General features: G+C 43.5%; 1 protein-coding gene across 1 annotated transcript in view; it reads right to left on the bottom strand.

The window, feature by feature from the left end:
* LOC115321035 (venom metalloproteinase antarease-like TtrivMP_A) overlaps positions 1–16311 on the bottom strand; it is a 104796-nt gene that overhangs the window by 18180 nt on the left and 70305 nt on the right. Inside the window, exons 10-11 of the mRNA XM_040215744.1 lie at positions 12409–12517; positions 2812–2985 (exon numbers count right to left, since the gene is read on the bottom strand). Of these exons, the coding sequence (XP_040071678.1) occupies positions 2812–2985; positions 12409–12517 (283 nt within the window). The remainder of the gene's footprint in view (positions 1–2811; positions 2986–12408; positions 12518–16311) is intronic.

Below are 16311 nucleotides of genomic sequence, written 5' to 3' on the forward strand. Positions count from 1 at the left end.
GAACATGCATTTTTTTTTTAGGGGGGGAGGATGTTCCCCAGCAAACTCTTAAAAACGTCTTGGCCCTATACCATCACCTGGCATAAGATTGCTCCCTGTAGAAAAACATGATATCGCTGTTCATTTGGTCATGCTCTTGGGCCTGCATGCAATATGGCATAGCAGAATGGCTGTGCGGCACGCAGATGTTAAACGCTCCCTGTACGGCCCTATTTTATAAAATCTGTCCACAGACTGAAATTTTTGGACGCTACAATGGTCTGCCCTCCTGATTGGGTGACCATTCTTGATGCTCTGGAGAATGTGAAGAGATTTTAAACTTTGATGCTCGCGCACCACGCGTCGCTCATGCAATTTCAACATTGTGATTAGTTTTGTATTCTCTTGTCAAAACAAAAACAAAAAAACATAAAGGGGTCAGCGTGGCGAGCCGCAGTTAGTCTCGCCCCAGCGTTCGGTTCTTCTGTTACACCGACTTCGACGCCAGCGACATTGTTTTAAATTTATGTTTCCTTTTTGTTTTGAGCACATACTCGCCAATTAAACGTTTCAGCTTCTTCATTTATTCTTTGTTTCGTCACCTCGTCATTCGTGACAATATAAAACGTTAGTCATTTTCCGAAATAGGGCGGTTAGCAGAGATCAATATGACATTATATTTGCTATGCGCAGGGCACTTTTTCCAAGAGTTATTTGGCCAGCATTTATTACAACCCCCTGTACAAAGGGAGTTCACTATAAACGAACTTCGGATACGGATATGAGTGAATAGATAACAAAGAGAACCCACATAATGGCCACGGCAGGTTGCGTTCATAAAGGCACATAACGTTGCGAGATGCTTTGTTGTCATTTTGAGAGGCTATCCAACTTTTAGTTCGTTTCCTGTCCTGTTCTCTACCTATCAATGTTCAGTTACCGGCAGTGTTCGCGAGAGCAATAGGTGACGGATTGAAGCAAAAAAAAAAAAGAAAAGGAACTAAAGATAATCTCGACGTTTGTACTAGCGGGGTCAAATATACAAAGGCAAAACAAAATGTCTTTTTTTTCCCTACACCTTTCATTTACTTTTATTTGGTATTTTTTTTACAATCAAGTCTGCATTGTTGCCGTAGGTCGTTTCCCGGTCTGCTTTGCGACTCAGGGTGGCATCTTTACTTTCCTAAAGCCACACCTTTTGTTTGAGGATTTTTTTTAGGGGGAGACTCTATGGAAACAAAAGCTGCCTTTGGGAAGGCGAGAGGAAAACCTGCATTGTATGAACTTTGCTGTGAAATATGTCACAATCGGCACAGAAGCGATGTTTTCACGAGCTCAATTTAAGTCATCGCAGCCTATCGGAGCTGGGAAGAGGATTTGGTTGCTCGAAAGAATTTTTTCGTTTGCTCGAGCCACGGCCACGCTACTTCATACCGAAAGACCGGAAAAATGGCGGAATGTAAAAAATGTATTTGAGACAATGAGTACAAGATACTCGTAAATGTAATTAAAATAGAGTATTAAATACTCTCGATCAAAGCTACTTGCAAGATACCAAGATACTTGAAGAAGCATTTGAAATACAGTATCTTGAGTAGCGTATTTGAGATAGGCACAAGTCTGACACAAACACGCTTCCAGTAAAAACTTGGCTGGATCAGGATAATATTTTTGTACCACGGGGTGTTCACCGCTTTCAGTGCAAAAAGCCTGGAACTCTGGAACATGTATTTCTTTCTTTTTTTTTTGCGGGGGGGGATGTTCTCCAGCAAACTCTTAAAAACGTCTTGGCCCTATACCATCACCTGGCATAAGATTGCTCCCTGTAGAAAAACATGATATCGCTGTTGATTTGGTCATGCTCTTGGGCGTGCATGCAATATGGCAGAGCAGAATGGCTGTGCGGCACGCTGGTGCTAACAAGCGCCCAGTACGGCCGTATTTTATAAAAAGTGTCCACGGACTAAATCTGGTAGACGCCACAATGGTCTGCCCTCCTGATTGGGTGACCATTCTTGATGCTCTGTAGATTGTGAAGAAATTTTAAACTTTGATGCTGGCGCACCACGCGTCGCGCATGCAATTTCAACATTGTGATTAGTTTTGTATTCTCCTGTCAAAAAAAAAAATCAACAAAAAAAAACATAAGGGGATCAGCGTGGCGAGCCGCAGTTAGTCTCCCCCCCAGCGTTCGGTTCTTCTGTTACACCGACTTCGACGCCCGCGGCACTGTTTTTAATTTATGTTTCCTTTTTGTTTTGGGCACAAGCTCGCCCAATTAAACGTTTCAGCTTCTTCATTTATTCTTTGTTTCGTCACCTCGTCATTCGTGACAATATCAAACGTTAGTCATTTTCTGAAACAGGGCGGTTAGCAGAGATCAATATGATATTATTTTTGCTATGCCCAGGGCACTTTTTCCAAGAGTTATTTGGACAGCATTCATTACAACCCCGGTACAAAAAAAATGTCGATAACTTTGTTATTCATAAATTGTCTTTATTGAATGTTTACACATGATTGACACACGTGATAATTTGTTTGAAACCGGTCTCCAAGCTATTTTTGTATATATATATATTCAAGATGACAGATGTGCGTTGAAACGTTTGGAAGGTAATACTCCTTAGTAGCTCATATTTTTCAAAATGCAAGCACATGCTTCGCTTTACTAGTGACACGTTTCGTAATACAGCATTTAATAAGAGTCAAAAGACTCTTAACACTACCAAAAAAGTTGATCCAGTGTTAATTAGTTAGCGAGCCAGCACATTCGTCAAATCAGACATCTACTCAATATCGGGAAAATATTAATAAGAAATATATATTTACCTGAAATACACTTTCATTTGTAGTTTACAGCAGGGGGAGAAATGAAAGGACTTTGCATCCCTCTCAATGTAACTCATCATATAGCCGTGTTCCCACGCGCATTCTGGAAATCGTGCTCCAGGATGATTTGGAATATAGGGCAGTGGTCCTTCACCGTCATGAACGCAGCCAAACCTAAAACAGATGTGTACGTTTTATGCGGTGTGCTTCATTTTTGTTGTCGCGTTCCTAAGTGAACTTGCGTAATATAGAACAGAAACAATTGACGCTGAGGCTTTTACTTGATTTTAGTAAAGCGCTTGACTATCTTAATCATACAATGCTCCTTGATAACCTCTCCTCTTACGGTGTACATGGCACTTATCCAGACCTTGTTCATTCATAGCTCGCAAAGCGTCAGCAATGCGTCTTACTGAATAATTATGTATTTTCTTTGGAACTACTGAAATCTGGTGTGCCACAAAGCAGTATACTTGGCCCACTGTTGTTCAATGTGTTTTCATTGGCATAGTGAATATTTGCCAAAAATCACGTTTTATCGTGTATGCCGACGACACTACCATTTTCCTGTCTGCGATGGATATGGATGTACTTTTTACAAACAAAAAACAATGTGCTAAAGAAGTTTTTTTTTTTTTTTTTTTTTTTTTTTAAGGTCAGAGAAAAACGGTTTGAAGGCAAAGGCTTTCAGATCGAAGGCTGTTGTTTTCAGAGATATAAATTAATTTATTCATACTAATTATCCTCTAACCAGTGGTAGCAGTCAGATTAAAATAGAAAGCCATCATAAAACGCGAGGTGTAATTCTTCAAAATTTATGCACTGGTTTCATCCCATAGAATACTTAGCTCACAAACTGGCAAAAGTGGTTGGTATTATCGGTCACTGTCGATCGCTATTGCCTACGAATCTTGAAACTCAAGCTTATCATGCTTTGTTTAGTTTGCAAAATAATTATCGCCACCTGGCATGGGGAACCACCACTAAATTAAATATCAGTAGAGTAATAATTCTACAAAAAAAAGATGATGCGTTTTATTGCGAATGTTTTCTATGAGACTCAAGCCGAACCATTTTTTTTCCGAACAATAATGTTATGAAAGTCAATTGTATCTATGACTATTGTTTGTTGTCTTTATATTTTTTCTCATCTGTAGAGCTGATTGATTTTATCCGTTCGATCAAATCTAACCAAATGCGAATCCGTCATCAATATCCGTAGCAAAGAGTTCTGGAATGTTCCTCGTTTTCGCACCAATTATGCATTAGAATCCCTTGTTCATAACCTGCCTAAACTCCTAAACAGATACATTACAAATAGTGTTGATATTCATTGTGTAACAAAAAAAATCCCTGTATGCTTATTTTATTTAGATACATAATATTGCTTCATTTCCCCTTCATTTATAAACAATGTCATGTACCTAAAAGGGCACCGGACGCTGCCAAAAAGTCTCCTCAATGAGTCTTTTTTGTGCGTTGTCCTTGGCACAATGCAGTGGAAATACATTTAATTCGATTCAATCCAACTGATCGGAAGTAGACATATTTTTCTTTAATTTTAATTAAGCTGAAACCGGGGAAAAATTAGCATTAACATTTACAAGAGAGCAGAAAAGTAAGGTAGAATGCAATAACTGCATTTGAGACATCGTCTCAAATGCAGTTACTGCGCTTGCGTAGTTGCCCTTCTTACACGAGTCACCTTTTCCATGTTGTGAAAAATAAAAGGATGTGCAACGACATTAAATAGGAACGTTCCTCTCTTAACACCAGGTTACTGGGATTGGTGGGACCCAAGAATACTTGAACGCAGCATGGGTGGCCAAGAAACTGTTTTGTTACGGTATAATTTAATAGACAAAAGCGGACCTTTCCTTTCGTCGGTGCTTCCTTCGCAGAACTTGATGACGGAGACAATGGCGGAGCTGTGGGGACAATGCAAAAGATGCGATCCCTAGGTGTTCGTTATCATATTTTGCGAAGCCCGGCTGTAACGATATTTAAATGTTGTTCATACGGTGGACACAAAGAGTGCGTAGGCGTTCGATTTTGGCTCGTGACAATCAATGGTTCGGTACACATTCGAGTAGTGGCCTGTGCCCAAACGCTGGGTTGACGGAAATAGCTGCACCTTAAAGGTATACTGAACCCAACATTTTAGGGTCCATAATAAGGGGCGCACGATCTTTCCACGAGCCAGCTGCCGCCGGTATCCGCGAGTACAAGCAACGAAATGGACGTAATAGTTCCCCATTCACGCTTAAGATGACAGTGGAATGTGTGGGCTCCGGGGTAAAGGAGATAAAAAGACAGGCTTTTCATCTCCACAAGTGAACGCTATACGTGTTTGTTACGCCGATTCATCGCCTACCTTTTATCGCCGGACCCACTTTGGAGGTGAAGGGCCTGTCTTTTTTTCTCCTTTTCCCCGGAGCCCACACATTTCACTGACATCGTGAATGGGAAACTATTACGTCAATTTAGTTCCTTGTACTCGCGCATACCGGCGGCGGCTGGCTCGTGGAAAAATAGTGCTGCACCAGCTCCCTTTAACATTTCGACAAAAACCCCGAGACTGGGACAAAAAGGGACGGACAAACACAAAGTCTCAAACACAGCTGAATTTTATTTGACAAGGAAGGGTGTTTATATAGGCGTCAAATCCTACACAAATCAAAAGAGACGAAGGAAAGAGAGGGAGAAACCTTCACAAACAAAAGAGACGAAAAAAAAGAAAAAAGAAAGAAGAAAGAAGAAAGAAAGAAGAAAGAAGAAAGAAAAAAGAAAGAAGAAAGAAGAAAGAAGAAAGAAGAATGTTTAACCACCACCAGCTCGTTTGCGCCCTTACCTTTAGCTCCCTTTATTATGGACAGTGAAATGTTCGGTTCAGCATCCTTTTAACAATGCATGGAGCTCGGCGCGCGCACTGTGCTCTGCCAACCTCAACGCCCGGCTGTGTTAAAAACATTGGCGTCATTTAATCGAATCCCTATCACGTGGCTTTTTTTTTATTTTTGGCTTTGAGTTTGGGGGGAGGGGGGGGGGGTTAAGCGGTGTTCGTTGTTCTTAAATTTCCTTTTTTTTCGGCGGCTGCCATTTAGTAGAAAAAAAAAGAAGAAAACGTTCAACCTTTCCAATTTGATGAAGAAGGAAGAGCAGCGGAGCTGTAGCTTCTGCTCTTGGCAGTGCCTTTCCAGGCGAGCGATCTGCTCTTCTCTCGCAAGGGAATCTGAAGCGCCCGACGCAGTGGAACTTAAGGCGAAAGCAGCGTCGCGGTGGTTGCAAAACCATTCGCGCTGCTGCGCACATCGCCGCTCGTTCAGTTCCCGCTCTTCTTCCTCCGAAGAAATGTTGCCGCCATCTATGAGCGACGGCGGCAAGCAGACAACCGACAAACACAACAGTCTGGACGGCTACCGCCATCTATGAGCGACGGCGGCAAGCAGAGTGTTGTATCGGCCACGGGTGTCGACATTTGTTTGGTACCGGACACGATCCTGGGGAGATTAGTCCTTAACAGCTCCGCAGTAAAAAACCAACGCGTGTTTTATAGGACATGAATGTGAAGAAATCATTATAAGTTCTATTCATTCAAAGTTGAAAAATTGTAGCATCGCCCTTTAAACTATACAAACTTTCCCCGGTGTCAAGGAATTTAAGAATCAAAGTAAACTAAGCGCAGCTAGTCTGTCACCCTCACTGTTTTTCGTGTATGTGTCTGGTAGGTACTTAATTGCGAGCAATCGCGAAATGCCTAATCATGCCGGGTCGTCCAGGTCAGGTAAACAAATATACTTTTTGGTTCACCTGCTCCCGTTTCTAGCGCCCCCAAGAGCCGGGAGAACGGGGAAGTGGGGTAGGGTATCGGATAAGAATCATGAATCGAAGCTGCGATTGACTCGTCTCTTAGCACCTTGGTTATCATCCGGGACAAGATATGACACGGCGCTGGCTAGATTTGCCATATATATTTAAAAGTATCAATCCATCTTTCAAAGTAAGCGGTTGGTAATATACCTAACCTCCTCTCTGCATTCATTGCAATACTCAGGGTGTTTCATAATTCAAATTATAATAAATAAGCATATTCCTTCGGGGTGCCGCTCTACACCGCAGTGGATATTCGAGTACGAGATGAAAGCGATAATACCCTAACTATTAAAGTAAATTGGCTTATGTTCTTTTTTTTTTAATTTTCAAACTAGTTTGCAGATTTCAATCAAAGATTTGTTGGCCGTCGCGAATAGTCCAGTTATAATGCTGCAGAAACCCAGATTAAGTGTGGCAACCTTCATTGGTGAACTTAATCTTTAAAGGGAACTGTGCTCTCGAAACTAGGGTGCAAAATATCAAATAGGTATCTCGACAGAGGCACGATGTGAGATATTTTTTAGGCGAGTACACACAGCATGGCGAATGCGGCTACGCCATCGACCAGATAAAGTGCCGTAGGCGCGCATCCGAGTAGCCTACGCCAACAGCGTCTATGCCAGCCAAACAAGGAAACTGAAAAAACAACACAAAATTAAACAAAAATGTTTAGTTGTTAAGGCACCCGTGCGTGTAGGGTTTCGGGTCGGCACGCCTGGTCTGACCTCGACGGACGCTGGCTCGAACTCCGCGCCAGGGACCTCTCCGCTTCAACGCGTTCGCAAAGCTGCTCTTGCCGCCGTCGTGGCACAGAACTAGGCTCAATTGCGAAGCTGTTTCTAATCAATACGCAGAGCGAAAGTGTAAAGTTGTCCGTCATGGTACAACCAGAAAACAGCTCTAAAAAGAGGGATGTCGACCATACCATGAAAACCCGAGGTCGCGACAGGCTACCACTATACCGCTTATCAAAGGTTCATCTGGTGACGCCGCTTGATACCAAAATATGGAGTTGGCATTCACTGGAAGCTGCGAAGCGCGCGGTGTCGGCACCTATATGCAGAATGTCACAAAAACAATTCACGCAGTTTTCTTTTTGTTTTTAGCACGAAAACAAATCGCAGGTCGCTGAACGCTGACTTTCCGCCCAAAGGCGCCACCAGAGGTCTCAGGCAGATGTCAATGTCTAAGCACTAATCGTTTTTTTTCATTCAAAAGTTATAATTAATGTTCTAAAATTTTAAATATGAAAATGGCGTCCGAGCGGGCTATCTAGTACAAGGGGTTTATCTAGTACAACGGGCAAAAATGGACACCATTTTAAAATTGAAAGTTTTATTAAATCACGTAACTTTTAAATAATATAGCGGTTCGGGCTCAATCTTGGGCATGAATTTGGACTTCTAGCGCCACACTTGCACTTAAGATGAGCGTTGTGCAACGGGTAGTTAATTTCAGCGGTGAGAAAACCTCTTTCTTTTTTTACATTCTTCCTTGGTACACGCTTTCTATACACGATGTCTCAGCGAAATTAAAAGCATGTATAAGTGGCTCGAGCTACCTCTCGAATAACAAGGTTTAGACGTATTCATCCATCCGGTATCACCTAGAAGACAAGGCAGTGAGCATCGGGTCATTGTTAGTGTGTTCCTCAGTCACCCCAAGGGGCAAACGCGCTAAAGCTTTACGAGAGTACGACGGAAAGCTGCAGACACGTTCGTCTTGGCGACACCGCGTGCTAGCGTCGCGCTTCTTGTGAAACGCTGTAGGAGGCGCTGGCGGCGACACTGACCTGTCTCGTCGTTCGTCGCACGTAGAAGAGTGAGGTGCGTGCTGGTGAGAACGAAGTCGAGAGATTATCCGCCGTCGAGACCCCGCGGTGCTCGAACCTGACACCGATGCCCAACAATTTCGCCTTGACGTGTCGCAGCTACCGCTGTGAGTGTAGCGTAGGTTTCTTAGCGTGCGTACGTGAAGCCCGCTTCGGTGCAAACCATCGCTGTTGTGTAGTAACAGTCCCCGTGCTTCTTCGTATTAACCCCGTCGCGGCGCGCTCCACAGCTTTCAGCATGATGCTTCCGTTTCCATACGCAATGGTCTCGGCGCTGCACTGAAACTTCGAACTACCAAAACGTTTTTAATTTTTATTTTTTTACAGTTTAAAGGTAAACAATGATGTTTTTTTTGTTTGTTTTTTTTTTTTTGCAAAAAAGGCCAGTTTGATATTTTGCAACCGAGTACGACCGAGAGAGACGAGATCTGTTAAAACTTCTTAAAATTTCTTAGGACGAGGGAACACGCTGGCATTGTGGCGCCATCTATGCGGCGACCCTGGAACTGCATTTCAAAATAGCGAAGGTTTTGCGGGATTTCCGAGGTCGAATGTGCGTAATACCTATAAGAAAGGCTCATTTATAACGTTGACAAAAGTTTTTTGAGCCAAAAAGAAAGGATAATGCGCGAGAAAAATAGAAAATATGCCGGACCGCCAAGTTTACGCTGCTACCCAATAGATGGCGCCAATGTGTCCTGGTTGTAAGAGGTTTTAAGGAACCCAGTTTTAAGAGGTCGCAAGAGTGTGAACGAGCCTTAACGTTTTCGTTATGTTGGAAAAAATATAGTTAGACATTTTGCGCTAAAGTTGTTTTAAAAATTAAAGGGCGATCCATTGGTTGGTGGATTCTCAAGGAATATCTGATTTGGCTTTCTCGTTTGACATTCTCTTTTGCTTCCTCTATTTTTTGCTGCCTCATTTCGGCCTTGTTACGAGGTCACTGTTAGCTTTTCTCGAAGAGGGACGTGTGTGACCTTTCCCAAGGGTCATGCTAATGTCTTCGCCAAAGAAACGATTGTTTGCAAAAGCTAGAAAGAGTGGTAATGATTCTGACTGGTCTTCTTATCGGTCGTTTTCAACCCAGACCAAAGGCGAAGTAAAAAAAGCAAAAGAGACTTCTTCGGCCCCAAGTTATCGCACTTACTTCAAACCTACCCTCGCAAGTTCTGGAAGGCAATTAATCCGAGTCATGGCCGTACTGACCCGTGTTTTCAACAGATGACAATCGCCACATGAACGATGATGAAGCAGCAGACCTACTTAACTTATTTTTCTCTAGCGTATTTACAGAACTTCCCTCTTCCCCCCATTTCCGAGTGTAATGTTATCGCTATGCCCCCAATTGAATTTCGTAGTGAAGGCATTATAAAGATAATAAACTACCCACTAACAGTGCTCCGGGTGAAGATTCCATATCAGGAAAGTTTCTAAAGTTGATAAAAGGTCTCGTATCTCCAATTTTCTCACAATTATTTCAACAGAGCCTAGTTTCGGGACAAGTTCCCCCCTATTGGCGTTCTGCAATCGTTAAACCCATTTTCAAATCAGGTGACTCATCAAACCCCTCGAATTATCGTCCTATTTCCCTCACAAGTGTCCCGTGCAAACTAATGGAACATGTTATTTTTACGCACATCATGGCACACTTAGATAAAATCGACTTTTTCTTTCCTAATCAGCATGGTTTCAGGAAAAACTACTCATGTAACACTCAGCTCATTGAATTCGTACATGATTTGCATTTAAATACTCACGCTGGAACACAAACCGATATTACATTCATTGACTTTGCGAAAGCGTTTGACACAGTACCCCCACAATCGTTTAATTTCCAAACTTTGTCATCTCCAAATCGACCCCCACATTCTTGACTGGATATCGGCTTTTCTCATCGACAGAACTCAGTCAGTAATGATAAACAATAGTGTCTCTCCACAGGTGCCCGTGGTTTCTGGAGTACCTCAAGGAAGTGTTCTCGGACCTTTGCTTTTCTTAGTTTATATCAATGATCTCCCTGCGAATATCGAGTCGACGATCAGACTTTTTGCTGACGATTGTGCTGTCTATCGAAAAATTTCCGCCCCAGTTGATCATGCAATTCTTCAAAACGACCTAAACAAAATTAGCGAGTGGTGTACTACCTGGCAAATGAAAATAAACTCCAGTAAACGTCGCGTATTAACAGTCACAAATAAGAAAAACATATCACATTTCCAATATTCAATTTTGAACCAGGATATTGAAAATGTACCACTATATAAGTACTTAGGTGTCCATTTCACTAACAATTTGTCTTGGAAAACACATATAGAGAGCACGGTTGCCAATGCATTAAGGAAACTGGGTTTCTTGAAACGCCACATTCATTCCGCCCCACAATCGACAAAACTTCTTGCTTACAAACTATTATTCTTCCGAAGCTCGAATATGCTAGTGTAATATGGAATCCTCACCAAAACTACTTAACGCTACAATTCGAAGGTCTACAGAATAAAGCTGCGCGCTTTATCAGTCATGAGTATTCGCCCCTAACAAGTGCCACTGGTCTAAAAAGAAATTTGGGTTTATACCCGTTAGAAACGCGGCGAAAAATTGCTCGTTTATGTTTTTTTTATCAAATATATTACGACGAAACACTATTTAGCAAATTCTTATGTTCACCTGCACAGTTCACGTCTGCTAGGCTTTATCACTCGTGCAAAGTGGAACCCATTAAGTCGCGCACCAACTTGTTCATGTTTTCTCCACTCGCATTATCTATAAAAGACTGGAATAGTCTTCCTAACGACGTTGTAATTTTATCTGACCCGAATCGATTTAAGCAGAGGTGTGAAGAACTGTTTTGTTAATTTGTTGCTCCCTGATGTCCTTTTGTATTCATAATAATCGCCTTCTATCCCATTGTTATTTTTGTTTTATTTTGGAGTACGGAATTCGCTTATGTTCAACTTTTGGTTTGCATTCTGTGTGTATGGCGTTTGCTGTGTTTTCTATGTGAAAACTAGTCCAAGATCATTCTTTATTCATGTAATGTGTTTATCGCGACTTTTCCCCATTTTTTGCTATCCCCCCTCATGTAATGCATCGCCAGATGCCTTTGAGGACAATAAATGAAAATGAAAAAAAAAAAAAGTTTCACTAAAGGATCTTTCTTTAATTTTTACCGGCAAAATGGGCTCGAGGAGCTCCCTTTAACCCAGCCTGTCACCCGTCGACAAGCGTCGGGTCGCTGCTTCTTGCGCCGTATTTCCGCCAGCCGAGCTAGGTGCTCCTTCTGCGCTCATCTGTCTCGTTCCCCTGCAGGTTCAGAGTCGCCCGAGCATCCGCGCACGCATTGGCTCCCGCCCCGTGACGTCGCCACCCTCTCGCCTCTGTCCTTCACTACTCTCCTCTCCTCTACGCGGCGCGCTTCTCTTTCCACTGTTTTGTCCCCAAACGGACGCCGACGGCTTTTCCTTGTCACGGGGTCACTAATGCTAAGGTAGAGGATTAAAAAAACTTTTGGTCACGAAATGTGTTCTTAAGAAAAATCAGCTTGTGACTGTACCTCCAGGTCACTGGATTGTTTTTCATTCTCGGTATTCATTCATACTGGGGAATTGTAGCAGACCGTTTTCGCAGCGCGCTAAGCACCCGGATAGCGCTTTGCAACCCGCCACAAGGCCTTGAACTATGCAGACAAGGCGAGCGGCGCGCATGCGCAGCTGCGGCCTTTTCTTCACGGATACCGTAGCCGAGGAGAAAAGCGGTCTACTACAATTCCCTAATGCCTACGCTCAAGGAACTGTCTGGGCTACGCGTACTCGCGTAAAGGTTCTCTGATTCGACGGAAACTCGGAGAACAATATTATCATTCTGGCTAATTATAACCGCGTAGCTTTTTGACTCACGCATGGGCCAACTCGTGAGCAGTTATACGGACACCTTGGTACGTTCCCGGCTTGTCTTCGCCAACTCCAACGTTGTTGAATGTGCACAACACAGCGATAAAAGACATTCCTATAAGAAAGAAGAGGCAATAAATTGTTACATCAAATATTCAACCCCGTGATGCAGTAAAAATGAAACACTTCGTTTTAATTCCTAGTTTAAACGAAAGAAATTCTTTCATGCTCGTCAAAATATTAGGCGCTGGATACAATCAGCCATCTGTGTTAAGTCCTCACTTCGAACTCTTTTGTTTTTTTTCCACAAGAGTCCCAATACGCGACTGATATCGCCACATCCGCGTCTTTCTGTCCAGAACAAATTAAAACACAGGGTCTCTTATGCCATCTCTAAGACGACTTGAAGGCGAAAGCCAAAGCGCCGATGCATTAAAGACAGAGACATGATTTACGGATGTCGCGGTAAGGGTAACGCGTCGGACTACTGAACGCAAGGGACAAGAGCGAAAAATCTTTTCTGAGGCATATAGCGTCTCCGCCGATTCTGGCACAAGTATCGCCATCTCGTGGTCCAGTGGCGAACCTTGAGTTTTGGTAGCTTTCCTGTCGTTGATCTGTTTTTGCTCAAGGACTTTGATATATAAGGCTTGCACTTTAATAAAGACCTACTGTTATGGTCAGTTTCACCATGGCAACGAAACGTCCTCTGTATGAACGAACGAGCGAACCCACCCTTTGAAACCAGGAGGGGCAGACGCCATATTTCTAATGCCATCTGCTAAAGTGAACATGGCAGCGTTGACCGGAGTTGGTCGCGACGTTGTAGAGGTCGACGCTAAGAGGGGGAAGTGGTCACCTGGAGACAGACTTGGCGGTTCTGGCGAGGTTTGGTGCACGCTCGTCCCCGAGGTTATTTTCCCACGATGTACCAACTGGCCCATCTAAGCATTTTATTGCAGCGCCCTGTGTCGTTGTCAATCTACTCTTTGTCCGTGTTTTTTTGGCGCTTATTTTCCCACGATGTACCAACTGGCCCATCTAAGCACGTTATAACAAATTATCTCAAGCGAAGTGAGGGGTGATCGCGCTGAGCGTGGTTTGCTGGAAAGCCTAGCTTGGGGCCCAGGCTAACGTTGCCATGTATGTAGCAGACGGCATTCATAAAATGGCATTTGTCTGATGTTGTTTCAGATGCACAAAAACGCACTACCTTACCGAAATCGAACCTTAAAAGGTTCGGAACATACTCATTTACGACCCCTTATGGCTGCTTACGCCGAGATAACACACTGGGGTCATCTATCTTGTATTGCTGACCCTCTTTGTGTCTCCGCATATGTTCTCATTTTTACGAATAATTACTCTACCGTGGGTTGTAAATAATTATAACAGTGTTGTAAGCGGCCAATCATCACAGATAATGTTTGAACCTGATCACGCAAGTACCTCAAAATCTTGAGTCTAGTTAATGACAAGATTTCTAGTTCCATGTATAAATTGTCACCAACTTATTTCAAATCCGCAAGGTGATTCGTATGAGGACGCAATGCGTCATAACGCCAAGCTTCGGGTTTTTTACGGGACCAACTAATGAATTGCATTTGACACACTCTAGCGAAGAAATAAATATAAATTTCGGCCACCCCGGATATTTTTGACGTGCAACTGAAATGCCGGTTGCTCGGCATTTTATCCTGTTACCAGGGGATCCGCAAGCCGGAGCTTTTTCTCGCAGCCTGTGTCATGACGAAGTTGTTTACAAAAAAAAAGAACAATAGCCAACGAAACTTAAGACGCTAAAGAACTGAAATTTCATTCATTAAAAATCTTTCCTAAAGAATTGAGACTTTATTTAGAAATAAAGTCTAAACCCTTTGGGATATATTTCTAAAAATATATATATATATATATATATATATATATATATATATATATATATATATATATATATATATATATATATACAGGGTGATACAAGGAGACGCCAGGCTCTTTATGTCGACTGGAAAATTCGGTTTCTTAACCTATCGCGCTACGACTTTGTGCAGCGTGGCCCACAGATGGTGCATTTTTTTTGTTTTAAAATTTGCGGAGAGCGAACTTACCTGAGAAAAAAGTAAAGAAAGAAAAAGGCTTAGGTCCTATGAAAACGCAGCGACGCCACCGGTCTGCAAACAACACGGCGCCGTTTCGCACAGGAGACAAGAGATGGCGCAACAAACACCGCCAACGAACGAGCATACGGCGCCGAGAGCAGGCCTTTTTAGCAGACGATATTTTCGACTCAAAAGAGGTGCGCGTTCCGCAGGCGGCGACAGTCGCAGAAACAAAGAAGACAAGCGCGGTAACAGCAAGGAACTGCAGCTCCTTGTCTGCTAAAGGGCCGGCTCTCGGCGTCGTCTGCTCGTTCGTTGGCGGCAGTTGGCGTCGCGACCGCTTGCGCCATCTCCTGTCTCCCGTGCGAAACGCCGCCGTGTTGTTTGCAGACCGGTGGCGTCGCTGCGTTTCCATAGGAGCTAAGCCTTTTTCTTTCTTTACTTTTTCCTCAGGTAAATTCGCTATTCGCAAACTTTACAAAAAAAAAAAAAAAATGCACCATTTGTGGGCAACGCTGCACAAAGTCGTAGCGCAATAGGATAAGAAACCGAATTTTCCGTCGATTTAACCAGCCTGGCCTCTCCTTGTATCACCCTGTATATATATATATATTGTTACGAAGACGACGACGCACAACTTTGTGAAATAGGGGCGCGCGTTGCATGTTTTCGCCACGCGAGCTGAGAGCCATTCGACTGTTCCGCCATTGGTCGCCTCTGGTCTTCCCACATCGCACCATCAAATACGCCTCTCATAAACACCCTCACAAGATATATATATATATATATATATATTGCTAGAGGTAGACCAAGAGGAAGACGAGGAGCACAGTGGGCGTCCTTGTAAACGTTAAGTGGCATACCTTTAGCCGGAACTGAATTTGACTCCAGTGAGCCTCAAACATTATGGTGGCAGCGGTGGGATCATTTCTAAACTTCGATGGCGAATCCACTGCACGTTACGTCTCGCTCTGGCAACACTTCGCAGCGAGCAGCTGCAAATGGCTTCTCCATGAGCGTTCTAACGCCGCTAGAACGCCTTCAAACTTGCTTGAATGATTTTCCGAGTGACATCAATGCGCCACAAAGTGCCGCTTTGGGGATTCCTGTAGATGACTTTAGAAAATCTCCACCGGCTCTGGATGGAGGTGAGATTGTTTCAACAGTTCGCCCCTCGACGAAAGTGAATCGAGGTACCAGTGTAAGGACTAGTCCGTCATTGAAGTTAAAACCCTTCGACAGTAGCTCACCAGTTCACCTTTATCTGTACTAGGCTGAAATTATTGCACAAGCCAACGGCTGGACGGAACACAACAAAGTCCAAGCGCTCGTCTCCCAGTTTCCAGGACGAGCTCTAGAAGGGCTTTACCAATTCGATGGCATCCACCTATCATTTCCGGCCCTACGTGAAGCACTGTAACGACGTTTGGAGATAGACATCTTCGAGAAGTGCACTGCTCGGAGTTAAGTTTACGCCTTCAGCGCTCTCACGACACCTTTCAGGAGCTGGCAGCCGACATCCAGCGCTTGATTGTCAAGGCACATTCTGGAGCCCCAACAGACGCAAAGGATAAGATTGGCACCTCTGCTTTTGCAGCCCCAGTAGCTGATCCAGAGGTTCAAGTATTTGTACGTCTTTCACGACCAGCAAACGTCAAAGATGCCCTGGATCAAGCGCTAAAAGCGGCAACCGCTAAAAGGGCAACAGAGTTCGTGCAGAGTGCTAGGCATCTACAAGAGCCATTATCACCACTTTCTGCCTTATCTTCTGCACCAAAAAGGCGGCATGGCAGAAAGAAATACAATCCTC

This window comes from Ixodes scapularis, unplaced genomic scaffold, assembly GCF_016920785.2.
Source record: "Ixodes scapularis isolate PalLabHiFi unplaced genomic scaffold, ASM1692078v2 PGA_scaffold11__112_contigs__length_91849675, whole genome shotgun sequence".
In the NCBI taxonomy this organism is placed as follows: domain Eukaryota; kingdom Metazoa; phylum Arthropoda; class Arachnida; order Ixodida; family Ixodidae; genus Ixodes; species Ixodes scapularis.